This window comes from Oncorhynchus tshawytscha, linkage group LG18 (assembly GCF_018296145.1).
Source record: "Oncorhynchus tshawytscha isolate Ot180627B linkage group LG18, Otsh_v2.0, whole genome shotgun sequence".
Taxonomy (NCBI): domain Eukaryota; kingdom Metazoa; phylum Chordata; class Actinopteri; order Salmoniformes; family Salmonidae; genus Oncorhynchus; species Oncorhynchus tshawytscha.
In genome coordinates, this window is record NC_056446.1 from 11,693,180 (window position 1) to 11,714,685 (window position 21,506).

Consider the following 21,506-nt stretch of genomic DNA (forward strand, 5'->3'; position numbering starts at 1 on the left):
GCAAGGCAGTAATTGCTGCAAATGGGGGATTCTTTGATGAAAGCAAAAGTTTGAAGGACACAATTACTTAAATTAAAAATAATAATTTATAACCATGTCAACATCTTGACTATATTTCCTATTAATTTTGCAACTCCTTTCATGCATGTTTTCATGGAAAACAAGGACATGTCTAAGTGACCCCAAACTTTTGAATGGTAGTGGACACACAAATAACACGCGCACTCATGCATACCGACTCCACACACACATTTTCACTCACCACATACGCTGCTACTACTGCCTATTATCTATCCTGTTGCCTATTCACTTCATCCCTTCTGTACCTATATGTATATACAGTGGGGCAAAAAAGCATTTAGTCAGCCACCAATTGTGCAAGTTCTCCCACTTAAAAAGATGAGGCCTGTAATTTTCATCATAGGTACACTTCAACTATGACAGACAATTATTTATTTTTTTATCCAGAAAATCACATTGTAGGATTTTTTATGAATTTATTTGCAAATTATGGTGGAAAATAAGTATTTGGTCAATAACAAAAGTTTCTCAATACTTTGTTATATACCCTTTGTTGGCATTGACAGAGGTCAAACGTTTTCTGGAAGTCTTCACAAGGTTTTCACACACTGTTGCTGATATTTTGGCCCATTCCTCCATGCAGATCTCCTCTAGAGCAGTGATGTTTTGGGGCTGTTGCTGGGCAACACTGACTTTCAACTCCCTCCAAAGATTTTCTATGTGGTTGAGATCTGGAGACTGGCTAGGCAACTCCAGGACCTTGAAATGCTTCTTACGAAGCCACTCCTTCGTTGCCCGGGCGGTGTGTTTGGGATCATTGTCATGCTGAAAGACCCAACCACGTTTCATCTTCAATGCCCTTGCTGATGATGGAAGGAGGTTTTCACTCAAAATCTCACGATACATGGCCCCATTCATTCTTTCCTTTACACGGATCAGTCGTCCTGGTCCCTTTGCAGAAAAACAGCACCAAAGCATGATGTTTCCACCCCCATGCTTCACAGTAGGTATGGTGTTCTTTGGATGCAACTCAGCATTCTTTGTCCTCCAAACATGATGAGTTGAGTTTTTACCAAAAAGTTATATTTTGGTTTCATCTGACCATATGACATTCTCCCAATCTGCTTCTGGATCATCCAAATGCTCTCTAGCAAACTTCAGATGGGCCTGGACATGTACTGGCTTAAGCAGGGGGACACATCTGGCACTGCAGGATTTGAGTCCCTGGCGGCGTAGTGTGTTACTGATGGTAGGCTTTGTTACTTTGGTCCCAGCTCTCTGCAGGTCATTCACTACGTCCCCCGTGTGGTTCTGAGATTTTTGCTCACCGTTCTTGTGATCATTTTGACCCCACGGGGTGAGATCTTGCGTGGAGCCCCAGATCGAGGGAGATTATCAGTGGTCTTGTATGTCTTCCATTTCCTAATATTTGCTCCCACAGTTGATTTCTTCAAACCAAGCTGCTTACCTATTGCAGATTCAGTCTTCCCAGCCTGGTGCAGGTCTACAATGTTGTTTCTGGTGTCCTTTCACAGCTCTTTGGTCTTGGCCATAGTGGAGTTTGTAGTGTGACTGTTTAAGGTTGTGGACAGGTGTCTTTTATACTGATAACAATTTCAAACAGGTGCCATTAATACAGGTAACGAGTGGAGGACAGAGGAGCCTCTTAAAGAATAAGTTACAGGTCTGTGAGAGCCAGAAATCTTGCTTGTTTGTAGGTGACCAAATACTTATTTTCCACCATAATTTGCAAATAAATTCATAAAAAAATCCTACAATGTGATTTTCTGGATTTTTTTCTTCTCATTTTGTCTGTCATAGTTGAAGTGTACCTATGATGAAAATTACAGGCCTTTCTCTTATTTTTACTCGTTATTCATGTATTTATTCCTTGTGCCACTATTTCATAAAAAACAAAACATTGTACATTGTTGGTAAGTAAGCATTTCACTGTTAGTCTACACCTGTTGTTTACGAAGCATGTGACAAATGCAACTTGATTGGTTTCTTTCTCAGTCTATAGTCCATGGCACAATCACCTCCAAATCAAGCCTCTTAATGATTATTTATGTGCATGTGTGGGCCTCCAGCTGTATGTGAATGACTACATCTCTGAGGCAGTCGAATACAAGACAAAAGGTAGTGTGGCTTTGATGAGGATTGAGCAGCTTTCATGTGTTGCAAGAGGGGAAAGTGCCTTGGCAGTACAACTCATCTACCCCCCTCTGTCTGTTCCCCTGCTGCAAGAAGGGCACAAACAGACAGAAACATTCAGAAAGACAGACGCACACGCACACACACTAGGCAGACAACAATACAACCAAATAGACCAGAAATACGCAAAACATCATACACATGCAGTCACACAGAGAGACAGAAACACAAAGGAATATTCCTCAAATGGTATTTCATTTTAAGATCGAGCAACATGGAATCAGTCGTCTGTAATCAGCAGGAAATAAGTGAGTATGAACAAGTTCTGATGAAAATATGTTCCCTTTTCACATGTATTGCTTTAATGGATCAAAACCAAACAACAAATGCAGTAAACCAGTCATATTCTGTTATGAACCAGGGCAGTCCTTAAGGGGAGGAGCTGTTACAAAAGCAGGGGTTGGGGTCAAGGGTTGAAATATTGTCCTACACACATGAGAGAAGAAAAATACAAATGGAAAAACACAGGAGGAGCGGCGTGCTTCTATCATCACATTTCCCAAGCGGTTGCCGAGTTTATTCTGGGGTCTGACGACATGGTAACGCAACGTGGAGGCAGGGTGCGTTTGTTACACACCCACTGAGGATAAAGCCTGTCATGGTTACTAATGTTGTCAACTACTAAATGTGTCAGAATATGTCAGAGGAATAGCCGTCTCTTGCTACTAAAACAATACATTGAAATATGTGCTTGTGAGTTCCTTCACGTCATTGTTGGGAGATGGAGAGGAGGCATCAGATGATTGTTTGTTTCCCATCTGATTACCACCCTCCCAAATACAAATAGCTAGACAAAACATTTACAAGATCTGCATAGTCAGGTGCTGCTGTAGTCATAATACCAATTCGTCTGTTGTTGACCAATAGATTAGTTGGGAGATCCTTAAGAAAAGGGAAATAAAAAAATAAAATCAAAATTCAACATTATGTTTTTTTTAAATCCTTTTAAAGTACCATAGCAATTACAGTGAGAAGGGGTGCTACATGGGGATACCTAAGGGGATCTCTAAGCAATTCAATCAGATCTTTTTAAAGTCTTTAATTAAGAAAGCCTTTTCGAGGCCGACAAACAAATGGTCAGAGATAAGAGGGGCTTTCCAAATGTCTGTGTCACTGGGGGACGGTGACGGGACGAGGGCGGGGGGGGCTGTAGCCATGAAGGACCTTCCTCTGCAAGCCACATACACATATTTCTACACTGGCCCAGCCCACTCCCGCTGTGTGGTGCTCTACGGTGCAGCCCGGTTGGGTCTCTTTGGAGCAGGAGGGGGCATGAGCTCCGTGTCTGGGTCAGAGGGGCGTTTCCGGTTCTGTCCTTGGGCTCCCAGGGCACAGCGGTCCAGAAACTCATAGAGGTTTTCTTTCGTGACAGGATACTTGATGCTGTTACACACAGCTGGAAGAGAAGAGAGAGACACAGACAGGAAGTTAGCTCAGACATGATGATGGACTCTTCCTGGGCTTGGTCCACCTCGAAATCAGGCCGTTTCTGCAGCTACACAGAAAAAAAATACCAAAAGTCCAGGTAGTTTTAAACCTTTTCCTTTTGTGCCCTACCCCAGGGCACAATTGTACTGCAGCAACTCTAATCTCTTGTGGACAGACCACATAAACATGAATGGTACCATAGATCTTTCATGATACAACTGGATGCTTGAGAAACCGAGCAACATTAGTTCCGTTTTTTTTTTTTTTTGTCACTGGTTATTTGGACAAATCACGATTTCGCACGTCTTAGGATCTTTCAAATTTCAGAAAGGGGACGGGGGGCATTTTGTCCATAGACTTGCAAAGAGAGAGGGTGGAGCTCTTCGTTCTGGTTCTACCTCTTCTCTTAACACGTTTGGGCAACAAATGAAATCGAGAAACTGACCAAGTACGCAGGACTTCAGTTCTGGGTTAACCGATATTACAGCAACTCTAATACACGGTAACCTTCCAAAAATACTCAGATTCCTTTGAGGGAGTTTCAGGAACTTCAAAATATATGTTTTATATGTTTTGGCTCCCTTGACATTTGTAGCTAGAAGGCTGGCAGAATTCAAGCATTCGACAAACAGTTGGGAAACCGAGAAGGCAAAAGGAAAGAGTATGGTATACCATCAGTGGACATTGCTACAATAAAAGAAAAACAGAATAATGAACATCATACACAAAGAGAATAAGTTGCTCTCCTTACATGCAAGTGTAATCTCTTTTCTCTTGGGCGCACACACACATACACAGTTCTTCTATTCTCGTAGGGACCTAAAATTGATTTCCATTCAAAATAATATTTTCCATAACCCTAAACACTAACCCGTTACCCTAACTGTTACCCTAATTGTAACCATAAACCCTAAGATTAAAATAGCCTTTGTTCTCATGGGGATGTGGGACATTTTTTCTTGTTTTACTATACTCGTGGGGTCTTCAGGTCTTCATGAGGATAGAAGAACCAACCAACACACACACACACACACACACACACACACACACACACACACACACACACACGAAAGTAAGACAGGATGTGTGTTTGAAATATAGATGAACTAAGCCATTAATCTAATAGGCCCAGTAATTTTCTTATTGTAGACAGAGATAAAGAGGCTGCAGATATTAATACAGATTGCTCCAGGGCTAGCCAGGGAGTCAGTCAGGCAGCCAGGTAGGACAGGCAGGCATGCTCTCACCCAGTGTGTCCAATAAACACCAGCTGGCAGCCAAATAGCATTGATTTTGTATGGCAAACATTTTTGGGAACACCCTGCTCACTCACCCATGGCTGTGTCGTAAGAGTTGGGGAAGCTCTTGTCTACCCTCTGTCTCATGAACACCCAGGTGTTGTTGTTAAAGGAGCACTCGATGATCTTGTTGTCGTACTGCTTCAGCTCCTTGGAGGCCTATAGAAGGAGAGAGGAGAGTCAAGGTGGTTGGTTTAGAAGGTCAACATTTATAGTATATTATTGACTACAATAATTCTGGTCCTCCGGTCACAATATTGGGACTTACATTATACAGCAGTAACAGTTTGACAGTGTGTACACTGTATGTACAATTGAACACTGCATATCAGGACCAGTATTTGTGTCATCTGTTGCCCATTTGTCATGAGCTTGATTACCTAGATTCTGTTTTCAAAAACTACCATTTGTGCTATTTAGTAGCTGGATTCCTTAACAGCAAATCAAACAGGCACCTTCTACTAATGCAAAGTCAAAGGTGATATAGGATGAGCCAAACTTCAGTACGAAGCTCTCATCGCTTTGGTCTTATGTTCCACTGATATTGACTGTTCAATGATTTAATATCCATCTACATGGGTGAGGTGGTGTTTAAGAAGCTACGGAGAGTGGGGCAGAGATCACACTTCTAGGGCCAAGCTGGGTGGGGCTCAGATGACTGGTGTGGGCCTGCTGCCAAGCTGCCCCTGAGCAGATGAAGGGGCAGCAGACGCCAGGGAGTGGGCAGCCCTGCCAGGAGCACAACACCTTGACTGGCAAGACCAAGCCCTAAGTAAGAGCCCGATTGCTCTTGGAGAGAATGGCATCTGGGTACTCAACAGGGAAGGGAGGTAGCTGTGTGTGTGTGTGTGTGTGTGTGTGTGTGTGTGTGTGTGGAGAAAAAAAAAGGGTGTTGAGAGTGGGTTTGTTTGAACGAGACAGAGGGGACATGCTCAGGTGTACATCACACCACAGAGAGCATGACCTTGAAAAAAAAAAAGTGGGATCAACCAAAAATCACACATTTTAAGACTCAGGGAGTACACGTTCTCTCACACTAGCCGTATCACTAGTGTCTCAGAGCCAAGTCGCAGTACGCCGTTATTAAAATGAGAACACGCACACATTTAGCTGTCGTGATCTGTCGATTAGGTTCCATTTCCAAACCAAACACATTTTTCCCCCAGACCTTCCTAAGAATAGCTGAGAGACTAAACTCAGGAGGAGTGATAGAACGGGCGAAGAAATGTGTTACACAAAGGCAAGCGGGGCGAGCTGCCAAATAACAATGCAGGAGGCAAGTTTGTCAGGCAGGGAGTGGAGTCTGTCCTGTTTGCTGGGATCCCATCCTAGTTGTGTGTGAAATGCTGGCTGCCTTGTCTCCCCACCGCTTGGTGTTTAATCCGTCCAAATCCACTTCATTATGGTCTCACTCCTGCAGCCATCTAGCAGGAGACTCCGTGCAAAGGAAAACTCACTACCACCCCAATCTATTATTCTGGGTTTTCAACTGGACTATATAATAACTATGTCAATCTGTTCTCCATGCCCCACTCTTCCAATCATGGCGAGTTTAGGACCAGCAACTCCGCTACGGGGGGAAAAAATGATATTGTGCTTCATCATAGTGTCACAGCTGTGACTGATTGACTCATAAACAACATGACTCCGTTAAGAACAACAGCCGTGCCTTAACGCCTCTACACAGCCACCTTTTAAATGGGAAGAGTGTTAACAGTCTCGCACTGTGCCATTAAGTGAGATCAATGTCTGGCTACCAGAGGAAATGCTGTAGTTTCCAAGCAAAACTATTAACAGATGCAAATTGGTTTCGTTTTGGAGAGAGATTGAAGGGTATATTGATTTCTGTCTGCATTAAAGCAGTCAATTATCCACTTGGAAAATATCCAGGGCCTTAAAAGAAGACAAAACGGGCAAATCATAAGAAGTTGCTTCTATACGGAACAAAAATAGAACTCCTAACAAGCATATCAAATCAAGATCTTTTATGTAAATTATTCTTCCTAAAATTACTAAAGAATTGAGTCTGAAATTACCAAAACAATCTAGAGGCAAACAGGCATACATAAAATGTGTCCCATTAACTAGTGCTTAATTTGGAAATCGGGAGTTGCCGGATAAAAAAAAGTGAGGGAGAGAGGGGGGTGGGGGGACCTGGGGGGCTCTGAGCTGAGATACCGGAACTCATTAAAAAAATAAAAATCCCCTTTTTAATAAAGCATTGCATGCAGTATCATCAATTTTGCGCAGTGGCATAGAGCAGTAGAGTAAAGGTGCTTGCAGAAGTTTCAAACATGGGGGAACGTTTTTTTGTAGCTTTGGGTCCGGGAAAAATGTGGCCTTTTATAAACGCATTTCATGCAATTCGACATCATTTTACATGACTGAATCTTTTTTTAACGCTGCACAAATGATCAAAATGCCAGACTACTGACAAACTAAGAATATCTGAGATCAATAAAAACAACCATGTCTTGAATCCACCAATAATTGCCTAGGCCTAGGTGTGTGAAGACAGACATATTGCACGATATGAGGAGGAAATTATAGCCCTAAAAACAGCTTTCCAATTTCACTGACTCACCCAATGACGCGCCGCTCACTCACCTGTGATGGCAGATGCGTTTGTGCCAAAAGCTTAGCTCTCTTATTTTACTTTGTAAAACAGTGCTGTTCGCTCAATAGGCCTATTTGGAAGATAACACATTTTTGGTAGCCTACAGGTAGATTAGTCTTCTCTTTTCAGCAGGAGCCATTTTCTTTCCAACCTGTGTTCTCCTGTGATTGTATTTGAAATATTTGCGAAAGGACTGTTTTGGCTGCATGCTGTTCACAGACAGACTTGCGCACGTTCCGTCCGGACTGTAGGCCATGTCTCGTGATTGGGCTACACACCATTTAAAAAAATAAAATAAGCTATTGATCCTCTGTGGCTAAATTATAAGTCTACTCCTGGTGTAGTATTCAGAATTATTTATTTTCAGTGAATCTAGTTGTGAGAGATTCAGGCGTGCTTCTCTCTCATACCACATTGACCGCCATGCGTTGGTCTGTCTCTGGGCTACAATGTTGCGCAAACCATTAACCCGGGCCGGCCCAACACAAATCCATTTTTAGAATATCAAGCATGTTTTCACATGAACGTTTTTTTTAGGGGGCAGGAGAATTAGAAAAGATGCAACTCGAATTTACACTGATCGCTTTTATTGGAAGTTTTACATTGCAATATATTTTTTCATGCCAGGAGAGCTACCGGTACGAAATAGTCCAAAACTGAGAGGTGGATCCGGATAAAATTAAGCACTGCCATTAACCCACATAAGTATAATACAATGAGACTGAGATGCATTACACTGTCCCTCCCCTGGAAAATTGATCACTATCTGGGCAGGTGATGTACACATTGACACATCCAGCTTCTTGTCTCACCTTCATCTGTGCAAAGGGCATGTCATGGCTGCCGACGTAGAGCAATCCAACAGTCTGGGGAAGCAACCTGCAAAGACAAAACATCTTCATTAACACCCCAAGACTCCCTGAGGTCACCCTGAGCGTCAAACGCAACACAGCACCCTCCGCTCTGCTCGTTAGAGAGAGACAACAGAGTTAGCCTACTACTGCACACCGCTGATTACCAGCTAGTAACAGAATGATATGCTGCCAACATCCACCATCACACCTCCCATCTCTGGGTGCGTCGCAATAATATCGGCTTTGTACTGAAGTGTGCACTCATTCTTATACCAGTCATTTCCTTTCAAATCAGTGAAGGGAACAAGTATAGACATTGGGAGGAAGGAAAGATGTTTGGAATGTAGCCTTTTTCTCAGAGCATCTGGAGGTTCAACATGTAGGGTACTGAGTGCAAACACACGACGATGACGATGCCACATCTAGGGGGCAATTATAGCTATGCCCAAAACCCACAGGCATCAAACTGAGCACCTTCTACCTGGAATGTTATAACGGTTTTACCTCCTCTCCATACATCATCCGTCTGGCTCTACGTCAGCTATTTTAATTATGATTTCTGATCACCAGCTGTGAGCGCTCAGCAGTTAATCAACCGTAATGTGGCTTTATCAGGGGTTTGTGTGTGTGTGTGTGTGTGTGAGGCCCCAAACAAGTGGTTCGCTGGCCCCCCTGTTCCTGTAACCATGTGCTTTTCGGGTCTCATCCCAGGGAGCACACCCCACAGCTGGCCTTAATGAAACACTCATCTCTTCCCCCCAGCCCATGGTTATTTCGGGATAACCATGGGCAGCCATCGTCTGCAGTTGATACGCACACAAACCCTCCCCCCACCAGACCTAAACACGGTCTCTGACGATACTGTCACTGGCTTCCTGCTCCTGGTTGTCCCGACAGCATCACTTAACCAGTGAGACGCACCGGCGGAAAAGAGGGGGCTAGCGGAACTGATGTTCAAACCACAGTGGGTGGATTTAATCTCACCCACCATGTTGGGTCATCCTGTTGGAGACCACCTATTGGGTATACATGGATTTGGGTTAAGGGGAAGGGGAGGGGCCTGCCTCTCCACTCCCTTTTCCTTTGTAATGACAGTGGTGAAGAGAGGGCAGGCAGGAAGCAGCCGTCAACACTGCCATTGAACCCTCCGGCCTTCCATGAACTGATGGAAACAACTGGAGAGCAACCCTGAGAGTTCACAACATAACCTATCACGCCACACGCGCCCGCCAAGGGTCTCTCGCACGCTTCTTTACCCAACCTCTGTCCGACGTCCAACTTTCCTAAAATAGCATACTTTGCTCTCCTAAACTGCATGGCTGTGTATTCACCAAGCCCTCGTCACTGACAAAAAAGTAAACCATGACAAAATGTACAATTCTATTCACATGGTGCTCCGAAAATAACCGAATGTATCACAGTCATTAAGGCTGATACTGTGAAATGACAGTCTGCCTGTGGCCTCTGTCATTTCAATTTCTGGATCTTTACGTGAGATGCTAAGTTGATGTCCCGCTGCAATCTGAATAGGTTACTCCGTGTTACTTAGTGTTTCACGTTTGACGATTGCTCAATTGAGGTACAAACGACCTAAAATCCACTGAGTAAAGGTGATAACGTGCATTTATAGCCTACCTTACCCAAATTGAATCAAACACATTTGGGAACAGGACTTACGTTTGAATCCCCAAATCACAGAGAGCCACAGTCAACGATACAGCTCCAGTGTATTGAAACGGCCTGCGTCCAACAAGCTTCAAATGGACTGGGGCTGAGCTGCCGGCAAGGGCTGTGGGCCACAAGTGCATTTCAGATAACTTGTTCGACATGCACAACAGTCATTTCACAGAGAGAATACAGTCCCAAAGGAACATGTATTGTCCTGACAGATCTCCTTCTAGATGCTGAAGGATGGAACCAGATGGATCTCTGGCAGCATCCCAAATGCTACCGTATTTCCCCTACATAGTGGACTACTTTTGACCAGGGCATAAAAGTAGTGCACTAGACAGGGAAAAGGGTGCCATTTAAGACTCAGCCTCAGTCTCTTGCCACTGCAGCTGGCTGGGAGGGGGGTACATAAACTAAAGCCTCTAACCCCTGCCTGCCTGCTGTAAGCTGCTTTCCTGCAGGGCCATCAAGCCTACTCTCCCCGGAGTCCTGTTCAGCAGCTGATAAAAGTGGACACAGATTACTCACCTTTTGCTTACCGAGGTGGAACATTTGGTATGCATATACTGTACTGAGGTGGGAAGTTTTGAGCTAAGCTTTTTCCAAGGACAACAGACCTGTTAATAGAGAGCAATAGTAACAGCGTTTTTTTGTAGGCACTAACCCCGCCATGCCTCATTGGCCAAAGCCTATGGGGGAAGTTGAGATTTTTAGGGGTTTTGGAAAAATGCTAAAAATAAGGTCTGTGGTAAACACAGGCTTAGTTTCTATGTTTTGTTCTATGAGATAATCTTCATGTGCTAATGTTAGCTAATTGGGCTCCCGAGTGGCACAGCGGTCTAAGACACTGCATCTCAGCGCTAGAGGCGTCACTACAGACCCTGTAGGCTAAGCCCGTTAACTAACCCCAGACCTTATTTTTGGTATTTATCCAAAAACCCGATTCTTTCCCCATGAATATTCCCCTAGGAATGGCTGAACGAACCAGAGGTAACACATTTCCAGTTTTTAGGACTACAAGCTGGCGAGTTCTATTGCAAGTGTGTGGCTGTAACTCCGCCCAGACCTGTCAGTTGGTGTAACAACACCAGTGTCCCATATGACAGAGGCCAGGCAGAGTCAGAACAGGCCCAGACATGGCTGGCCCCCGTGGAGCATGTCCACTCTGCCTCAGCTTTGGTAATTCATATTCACACAGTGTTTTTAATGGAATGTTATTCTGGTTTGCATTCTCTCCCTACATCTCTCCCTACATTTATTAATTGCGACTTCTGATATTCAGCTGTGAGCATTCAGCAGGTAATCCACTGTAATGGGGTGCAGTATCAAATACGTCTGGCTGGCACCCTGTGGAGTGGCCCTGTCCAGTCCACCTGGGCTGCCGTGATTCATATCCACATATCGCTTTAACAGGGGCTGCCTGCAGTCAGGTCTCACCCCGATTGGTTGAATTTACAATGACGCATGCTGAAAATGTTTTATTGGCCCAATTAGAGGTAACCTCTTCAGAGAGAAACCGAACTCGATTAATCCATAAATCAAGTTGCCATGTCAGAATCCAAAGCACTACTTCTTCCATGCCCCACATGGTAAAACTCCTTTAATTACTTGCTGTCTCTTTCGCTAACTGTCTTCTTCTCTCTCTCACGCTCCCTCTTCTTCCTGCTCCCTCTCTCTATCCTCCTTTCCTCCCTCCACCAAAACATCCTTTTCTCACGGCTTCTCCTCCTGTTTTTCAGTTGAGGTGATGAAAGTCGTGAGACTGTGAGCTGCTTCTTCTCTGTAGCACAGAGAGCAGAGACACGCTGAGGGATGGAGTGGGCAGATAAACAAGCACTTGTTCCTTCTCTGTCTTCTCTAACTGAGACAAAGACATACTTAATGACCTGCACCACTAGTGGGCTCTGAGGAGAAGCAGAGGAGCGCTAATCTGCCAGCTAACAGCACTATCAGAACTACACTGAACAAAAATATAAAACGCAACATGTACAGTGTTAGTCTCATGTTTCATGAGCTGAAATAAAATCATTGGTGTGCCAGAGTTCGTTGTAACGGTCTTAGCTCCTGACAAATACAGTCATGTGAAAAAGTAAGTACACACCCTGGAAAGAATCACACAAAAAAGTAAACTTAGATCATGTTAAGTAATTAAAATAAACAAAAACGCAATATACTTTTGCAGAAAAAGTTAGTACACCCCGAGCTTTACCATCACATAAAATCGCAAAAATTAGAATCAGGTGCACCAAAACAGGTGCAAATGATTCTAAAATCATTAGAGAGTAACTTGCGAAGTTCTAGCCTTCCATAAAGATTAGAAACTTGGTCTGGTTTGGTCATGCCAACATACTATCCCAGATTATTGATGCCCATGCGTCTAAGAGGGGTTACAAATACATTTCCAAGCTATTAAAATAACATAATTCCACTGTTCGACGGATCATCTACAAATGGAGGAAATTCCAGACCACTGGCAATATACCTAGGACAGGTTGTTCCACCAAATTTAGCCCAAAAGCTCACCGAAAGATGCTCATAGAAGTAACATCAAGGGATCTACAGGCCTCTCTTGCCACAGTCAATGTCAGAGTGCATGAGTCAACTGTCAGAAAGAGACTGCACAAAGGTGGCCTACCTGGGAGGGCAGGAAGGAATAAGCCTCTGCTTTCAAAAAATTATATCAAGACACGACTAACGTTTGCCAGACAACACCTGGGTAAAGACCAAATCTACTGGAACAATGTTCTCTGGACAGATGAGTCAAAGGTCGAGTTGTTTGGCCGCAATGCCAGACGCCATGTTTGGCAAAAACAAAAAACTGCCTTTGAACAGAAGAACCTCACACCAACCGTAAAGCATGGAGGCGGTGACATCATGGTTTGGGGCTGCTTTGCTGCCTGAGGGCCTGGCCAACTTGCCATCATTGAGTCAACCATGAATTCCATATTGTACCAGAGAATTCTTGAGGAGAATGTGAGGCCATCTGTCAAAAGAGCTGAAGCTGAACCAAACATGGATCTTGCAACAGGACAACGATCCAAAACACAAAAGCCAAGCTACAAGAGAATGGCTCCAAAAAATAATCCTATCGAAATGCTGTGGGGTGGGGGAGGGGAATTGAAGCGGGCCGTGCATGCAAGAAGGCCCTCACGGTTCTAGCAGTACCTGACACAGTTCTAGCAGTACTGTAAAGAAGAGTAGACAAAAATTCCTCCCAGTTGATGTAAGAGACTGATCAACAGTGATAAGAAATGGCTACATTAAGTTATTTCAGCCAAACGGGGCAACACCAGCTATTGAAGCTAGGGGGGTACTTCATTTATCCGCACAATGGAATTGCTTTTCTGTTGATTTTTGATTAATAAATGATTGCGAAGTATAATCTTTCAGTGCAATTTGTTAAATTAGGTTACCTTTATCTGTCAATAGTGTTGAAGTGAAGATTACATTACATATCCATCTGTCCAAATATGTAGAAAGAAACTGACTGTATGCCCCACTCGCGACAGTGTTTGAGCCCTGTCTCGGACACTTTCCCGTCTATCCCCCTCTGTGTTCATCTCCCTCTCTGATTTTCCTACCATACTTTGGAAAATAAATAAATAAGGTGGTTGGAATTCTGATCTCCTTAAAAAAAACTTTTAAAAAACCTGAATGGCTGTGCGCACTGCAGTGAGTCTTACTTAGTGCCAACTAAGAAACCTCATCTCACGGACGAGCATAGCAGTACCTGGGAAGGTGCTGAGGGAATGAGGTAGCAAGCAGGCATTTTCTCAAATATACTCCCAACATGATTTATTTAGCATGTTTGATGTATTAGCTGTGGACCTATAGGAAACATTTTACAGCCCAGTAAAGTACAGTACAGCACAGCAGTGCCTGGGGTAGGTAGTAGGTACAGAGGAACTGAGAATAATGGGTCAATTTAATCAAAGGTATTTTCTGGAAAAAACTCCCACCATTTCAGGAGCAGGCTGGCAAGATGAGATTAGAATCTGTTGGTGATAAATATGGCGTTCTAACCTAATACAGGTGGAGAAAGTGAAAGAGAGCTCGATGGAAATTGCCTATCAGTAGGAAAACATCCGATTCATTTGTGGACTTTCATATGTACAATGAAAGGAATGGAAGTCTGCAGTTCAGGCAATGGCAAAGCCTGCTGACTTCTATTCCGTCTTCATTATCGGAAGTGGCAACAAAATACCAATGTGTCTTGGACAGATATTACAGTTGAATTCAATAAGGGCCCGTGGCAGAACATAATGTCAGTAGTTGTGGGTGATTCAAGGTATAGCTCATACAGAAAAAAAACATCTTATATAATAAGAATGATACAAACAAAAACAAAACAGAAATGTCTAAAAGTAACAAAACATGGTTCAAAGCGATTAGCGGACACTCACTCACTACTACTATAGTACGTGGTTAGGTTTGATGTCTCAAACTACACGTATGTGTCTAAGAGATGGGGGTTTGTTCTTGCAGTGGAATCATCACGCAGCCAGAGCGTTTCCCTAGCAACAGTGACTCACCCTTCTCCTCCGACTTTAGTGATCTTGAGGCGGAAGTCTACAGAGTTGAGGCTGGGCGGCTTCCACTTGAGGATGTCATCACATCGCCCAGCTTTGTATTTCTGCAGACACACAAAGAGAGAGACCGATATTAGATCCGATTGGCATTCATTGTCATACAAACGGAAAAGCTTACTACAGCGCACACATTTCACGCATAATACACATAGGACCACAGGAGGAAACAAACAATAGTAGACAGTCAGATTTAATAGTATACCCCCGCCCTACACCCGCACAAAGGAGGAAGCTACATGTCAGATCATTCATTCCAAACACACAGCACACTGGCATGCACTCAGAACATCACCTGTATTTAGCTTTTATTTGTTGTCTGAGTTCTATGTTTTGGATTGCTTTTATTACTGAACAAAAATGTAAACGCAACAATCTCAAAGATTTTACTGAGTTACAGTTCATAGAAGAAGAAAAACAAAATCAGTCAATTGAAATAAATTCATTAGGCCCTTATCTATGGATTTCACATGACTGGGCAGAAATACTCAGTAGCACTGTGGGACAAAATTTCAGTGGGCTTTTATTGCCCCCCAGCACAAGGTGCACCTGTGTAATGACCAGGCTGTGGGTAAAAAGGGGGTGCAACTCAATATTAGGAATAATATTTTGTACACTCAGTGCTGGGGCACGCTCAAACATTAGCAAGCTTTTTTCATCCTAATGTCACCTTGGGGATTAATAAAGTACAATCTCATCTCAATGATTTCTTGATCCATGAACAAATTACTAAAAAGGCAGAATAACATGAGGTACAGTATGTACCTTCACACTCTTAAGAGAAATTGACTGAAAATCCAAGTATTTTACACGGCTCCCTTCAGAAAATCACCACGTTTTTCAAAAGGCAGCCAATATGTCTGAAGGTAAGCTCCATTCGTAATCGATTTGGAGAGCTGAAAATTACATATTGTTCAGGGAATGGCTCAAAACCTTGAACATCGACTTTGTTCCACTTCCAATTTAGGGTAAAAATCCTGTCTTAAAAATGAGTAGTAAGGTAGTCAGGTTATACATAATGGATAATAATTAAGCTTCCATGGCAGGTCTAAAATAGGATGCTCATATTGTAGTTAAAAAAGAGAAGGCTTGTCAAGAGCAATTTATAGATAGATATTGAAAGGGCGGGAGTAGCCTACATGAATTCATAACTAATCAGAAATTAATTTCTGGAGAATCCAATTAAAAGCTGCAAATGGAAGTACAAATTCAACGTTGCTTTTAGGTCTTACGACGAGGTCTACAACGAGTAGCCATATATTCTGTCCTGATGATTAGGCTACATGTTGTCATAGAAATTAGCATGACATAGATTTATATACATACGGTACATGGGATTTATTTCATCTAACTCATATGCAACTAGTGTAAAGAGTGTGAATGTGGTATTCAGGATGTAAAGCCATACAGTGTGACGGGGCAGGAACAGATGTGTCAATGGTGTAAGTGTCAGATTGCCCGGTAACAGAACTATCCCTCCACGGATTTCCTCAAAGAAGGCATCACATGGGCATCATAGTGCCACCATCTCCATTTCCACCCACTCTCACTATTCCAGAGAGAACGTGGAAAGGAAAGCATTTCCTGGAAGAATGTACAGTAGAGAATTCCAAGAAACCAATCCCCATGGGAAAGGATGGCGCAAGGATTTCAACAAGAATTTAAAAGGAGAAGTATAGGAATATATAGACAGAAACCAAAACAAATCCCATTTCGCCATAATAAATAAATGTTTCCTCAAAGTAGCTATCAGCAAGGTCAAAGCTGGTAAGGGAAAAAAAATCAAGCGCGAGTATTAAGGGGGTGAGGAGGTAGGGGTGACATGGGAGAACTTGGGAAGGTTGAACCTCAGGCAGGCTGCAGCGTTCTGGATAAATTGTAGGGGTTTGATGGCACAAACTGAGTTCCTCAGTATTAAACTAGAGTAGAGTATTTACTATAGCCTACATCATAAATAAAACGATACATAATAATAATGTCACTCAGTTGGTAAAGAATGGTGCATAGCGTCAGGGTACTGGGTTCGATTCCCGGGACCACCCGTACATTGCATTTGGAAAGTATTCAGACCCCTTGACTTTTCCCACATTTTGTTACGTTACAGCCTTATTCTAAAATTGTTAAATTAAAAAAATATCCTCAATCTGAATCAGGTTTTAGGAAATTTTGCAAAGACAAGATTAAATGAAGTATAGTCTGATGGGTGAACATATGATCACTTGAGAGAACAGCTCTGCAGCCTGAGGCAAGGGACAGAGCACAAGCTTTCTTTGCGACTTTCTGAAATCGCCAATAGCCTATAGTCGCAGCCCATATATGTTTTTATTTCTAAAGACATTCTAAGGTTTGTATCACTCACAAGTCAAATTGACAAATACCTCTAAATCTAGCGTATAGGACCTGTTTCAAATGATCACTTTTGCCGTCAACATAGCCATTCATATGCTCACCGGAATTGGAAAAAATATCCTTTCTATTTTATTCAGCTAAATTCAATTATATTCTTCTTACTAAAAAATCATAATATAAAATAATGCCATGGGACTTACAGGCAAATTTTGTCAGCTAATTGAACAAGCCTACAGCATATGGCATGGAGCATAGCCAGATAAACGATCCATAATAATAATGTCACTCAGTTGGTAAAGAACTCATATTCTGTTCTTCTGAAATATATTTCCTTCATATGATATTGTTTCTTTAGACCTGACAAAAAAAAAGGATTTATTGTGATGGTGTATATAAAATGTATTCATTATACCTTAATGTAATGTTCCAAAGGCGTGCATCAGCAGCTTGTATGCAGAGTCCTGGAGATGCTAAAAGTGTTTATGTTAATTAACAGTCAATTACCGTGAGACCGGCAGACTTTTGCACGTCGATAACCGGCGGACAAAATTTCATGATTGCCAAGAGACCTAGTCCTGGCTCTATATAGTAGTGTGTGTTTCCTAGCCCTCTGTCCTGGACTTATGGACTGTGAAGAGACCCCTGGTGACATGTCCTTTGGGATATGTATCGGTGTCTGAACTGTGTGTTAGCTGTTTGAACAGTGAACTGTTTGGTGCTTTCAACACGTTAATACCTCTTGCATAGACAAGTAGTGATGCAGTCAATCTTTCCTCAAGCTCTTGATATTAGCCCTCAGGATACATTTAAGGGCCAGCTGTGAGGCTCTGTTTAAGGACAACTGCAATTTGCTTATGTCCTACTTTGCAGCACTTCACCATATAACTGGGCAGTAGTCCAGGTGTGATAAAACCTGGGCTTGTAGGACTTGTTTGGTTGTTTGTGATGTCAAGAAGCAGAGCAGCGCTTTATCACAGATAGACCTCTCCCAATCTTAGTAACCATTGCATCAATATTTTTTGACCATTTCAGTTTACAATCTAGGGTAACACCAAGCAGTTCACTCTCCTCAACTTGCTCAATTGCCCCATTATTCAACACAATATTTATTTATTTTAGGGTTAAGCACGGTTTTTAGTTTTTTTTATATATTTAGGACTCTCATTACAGTAGAGGTGCATGGGTAAAATGGATATTACAACCTGGGTGTTGTGATAATTGCATTATTTGCTCTAGAAACTGTTAATTCATGTGCCTTGCGACCGTGATATATACAGCCCTAAAGGCCGAGACAATAAGAGGACACAGCGGGGCAGAGTAATTTCAACCACACCTTTGTTTTACCACAAAACCAGATAGCAACCTCTGTTCGGTGAAGGCCACAAAGCATACTGCATTTAACAGACAGTTACATGATCTACAGCATGGTCAAGTTAATGTTTTTGACATTTTCGGACCACTAAACAACTATTGACTTAGAACCACAGAGAGTTACAAAGAGTTAAAAAGTCACAAAGAAAACAGGAGCTTCCTCCACTATTCCAGCACTGTTTCAACATTCCTATTTGAAGTAGATATTGTGTGTTTGCATTGATATGTAGGCTACGTGTGCCTTTAAAACAAAAAAAAGGTATGTAGTTCTGCCCTTGAGCTGTTCTTGTCTATTGATGTTCTGTATTATGTCATGTTTCATGTTTTGTGTGGGACCCCAGGAAGAGAAGGTGCTGCTTTTGCAACAGCTAATGGGGATCCTAATAAAATATCAAATACCAACATCAAATTACCTGTGCTTATGCTAATACAGTGACAACTAAGACACCAAAAACAATTCAGTCCAATCAACATAAGCTAAATATGATGTGGCTTACCATGGTTCTGATTTCGGTGTGCGTATGCAAGTAGAAAAACATGTCGACTCACCCTACTTGTAGGGAAACGCCAATGCCATCCTCCTCTCTTTCATGTTGATGAAACGGTCTATCACTCTGTCATATATAGTACACACTTATTTTTTGTTGTCCTAGGCTACCTGGCTAAAATGTTTCCTCGCTAGCCTAACTTCCATTTATGGGCAACGTTAGCCTTCTACATCTAGCTACATATTGAACTTCCATTCTCTCAGGCCAGGGGCACAACAATGTATGAATTAATGGTTGGATCAGAATCGCAGTAATAAATCATTGGCCAGTAGCAGTGGTGACCCGTCATTCAGGGCAGGTGGGGCAGAGTTCCCAGTTGTCTTGAAAGCACAATAAGACTTTGATGACAAAGTTTGATGACAAAATTTGCCCATGAAGGACCTCTGTGCCACCTTCGTGTTCAAGTGAGCACAGCACAACAAGGTGAGTCCAAAAATGTAATGTATGCTCCTGCATGAATGATGTAATATGTCAGGGAGATATGTACACTGTCGCTAAGAAAGTAATACTACAGTAAGTATGTTGTGTAGTAAGCTGTTAGTGCCTCACCCTAATAATTTGGTCTATTTTCACCTCTGAATTTCGCCACCTGTTCTGACTTCATGGTGCACATGTAGCCTATAACCTGTTTTTGAGAAATGTAATAATTGAATATTGTAAGAGCTTTTATTGTCTGATTATATGCCCCTTTTATTTATCCTACGATTCTGACTTGGTGTACAAGGAGAACACAATAAGAACGGCCCATGTTCTGAATTCTGTTGCTGTACATTTCAAGTGCTGAACAAATAGTTATATTGACCATGTCCGTCCTAGCTCGCTCATTAATGTCTTAATCAAAATTACGGATGGCCTCTTATCCACTTGTCGTCCCCTCATCATGCCATACTTTGTACATCTCAATTGTCAGTAGAAACCACATTTGTTGAAGCAAGTCAGCCAAATCAGCTATGTTTTTTTTAAAGGCAGTAAATGAGGCTGAATTAACTGTCACTGCCAGACAAGGCTCAGCTGATAGACAGGAGGAGCAGTGGTATACTGCAATTAATGTATTGTTTAGAGTTGTGTTGTGTCTTTGCTGACAAATATCCCACATTTATTTTGTTTTTGCCCCACCAAGATGTACACCACTTGCCAGCATGGAGAATTAAGTAAAACCACAAGTCCAAATCCCTATCTCCATCCATGGCTAATTTTGGAAAGTGCAAATTGTATATCTAGCTAGCCAGCCACCGGAGGACAACACCACAACGAGATGCAACAATTCAAGTTGTCAATGACGTATGCACTCAATGCGATTTAACAGGAGTGACACGAAACTCACTTTTTTTGTTGTGCACCAAGACCATTCACAGTTGAGCTCGCTCAGATTAGCACTTTTTATTTTTTAATTTTTTTTTTTATTTTTTAAATCAATGTTCGCTGGCTTCCCTTGCATCCAATGCTATGGGCTACAACAATGTCATATTATTTCTAAATCAGGTAATTGCCAACTTGTATAGAGACAGAGGGGCGCTGTTTCGTTCACTCGGATGCTTTCTACTGTGAGATACATTCAGCCTTTTTATAATTGAAGGAAAATTATGAAACAGAGAAAGAACAAAAAAATTAAATGTTGGTAAAAAAATGTTGGTAAGCCTGGCTTCAGGCCTTTATGGTAGAGTGGCCAGGCGGAAGCTACTCCTCAGTAAAAGGCACATGCAGCCCACTTGGAGATTGCCAAAAGGCACCTAAAGACTCTCAGACCATGAGAAACAAGATTCTCTGGTCTGATGAAACCAAGATTGAACTCTTTGGCCTGAATGTCAAGCGTCACGTCTGGAGGAAACCTGGCACCATCACTACGGTGAAGCATGGGTGGCAGCATCATGCTGTGGGGATGTTTTTCAGCAGCAGTGACTGAGAGACTAGTCAGGATTGAGGGAAAGATAAAAGGAGCAAAGTACATCGAGATCCTTGATAAAAACCTGCTCCAGAGCGCTCAGGACCTCAGACTGGGGGCGAAGGTTCACCGTCCAACAAGACAACAACCATAAGCACACAGCCAAGACAACGTAGGATTGGCTTCAGGATAAGTCTCTGAATGTCAAGTGGCCCAGCCAGGTTCCGGACTTGAATCCAATCGAACAACTCTGGAGATACCTGAAAATAGCTGTGCAGCGACACTCCCCATCCAACCCGACAGAGCTTGAGAGGATGAGGATCTGCAGAGAAGAATGGGAGAAACTACCCAAATACAGGTGTACCAAGCTTGTAGCGTCATACTCAAGGTTGTAATCGCTGCCAAAGATGCTTCAACAAAGTACTAAGTAAAGGGTCTGAATACTTATGTAAATGTAATAAGTTTATTTTTGTGCATTTTTTAAACTGTTTTTGCTTAGACATTATGGGGTATTGTGTGAAGGTTGATGGGATTTTTTTTTTGGAATAACGCTGTAACGTAACAAAATGTGGAAAAAGTCAAGGGGTCTGAATACTTTCCGAATGCACTGTATAACGTTAAGCCATCAGCATACATAGACATCATTCCATATAAGCATGCTGAAATT

At 42.4% G+C, this 21,506-nt stretch overlaps 1 protein-coding gene across 1 annotated transcript in view; it reads right to left on the reverse strand.

Moving 5' to 3' along the window:
* Positions 1-2,411: 2,411 nt before the first annotated feature.
* Positions 2,412-21,506, reverse strand: part of rngtt (RNA guanylyltransferase and 5'-phosphatase) — a 142,215-nt gene continuing 123,120 nt past the window's right edge. The window contains exons 14-17 of the mRNA XM_024377821.2: positions 14,636-14,736; positions 8,391-8,457; positions 4,997-5,120; positions 2,412-3,631 (exon numbers count right to left, since the gene is read on the reverse strand). Coding sequence (XP_024233589.1) covers positions 3,465-3,631; positions 4,997-5,120; positions 8,391-8,457; positions 14,636-14,736 — 459 coding nt within the window. The 3' untranslated portion in view covers positions 2,412-3,464. The remainder of the gene's footprint in view (positions 3,632-4,996; positions 5,121-8,390; positions 8,458-14,635; positions 14,737-21,506) is intronic.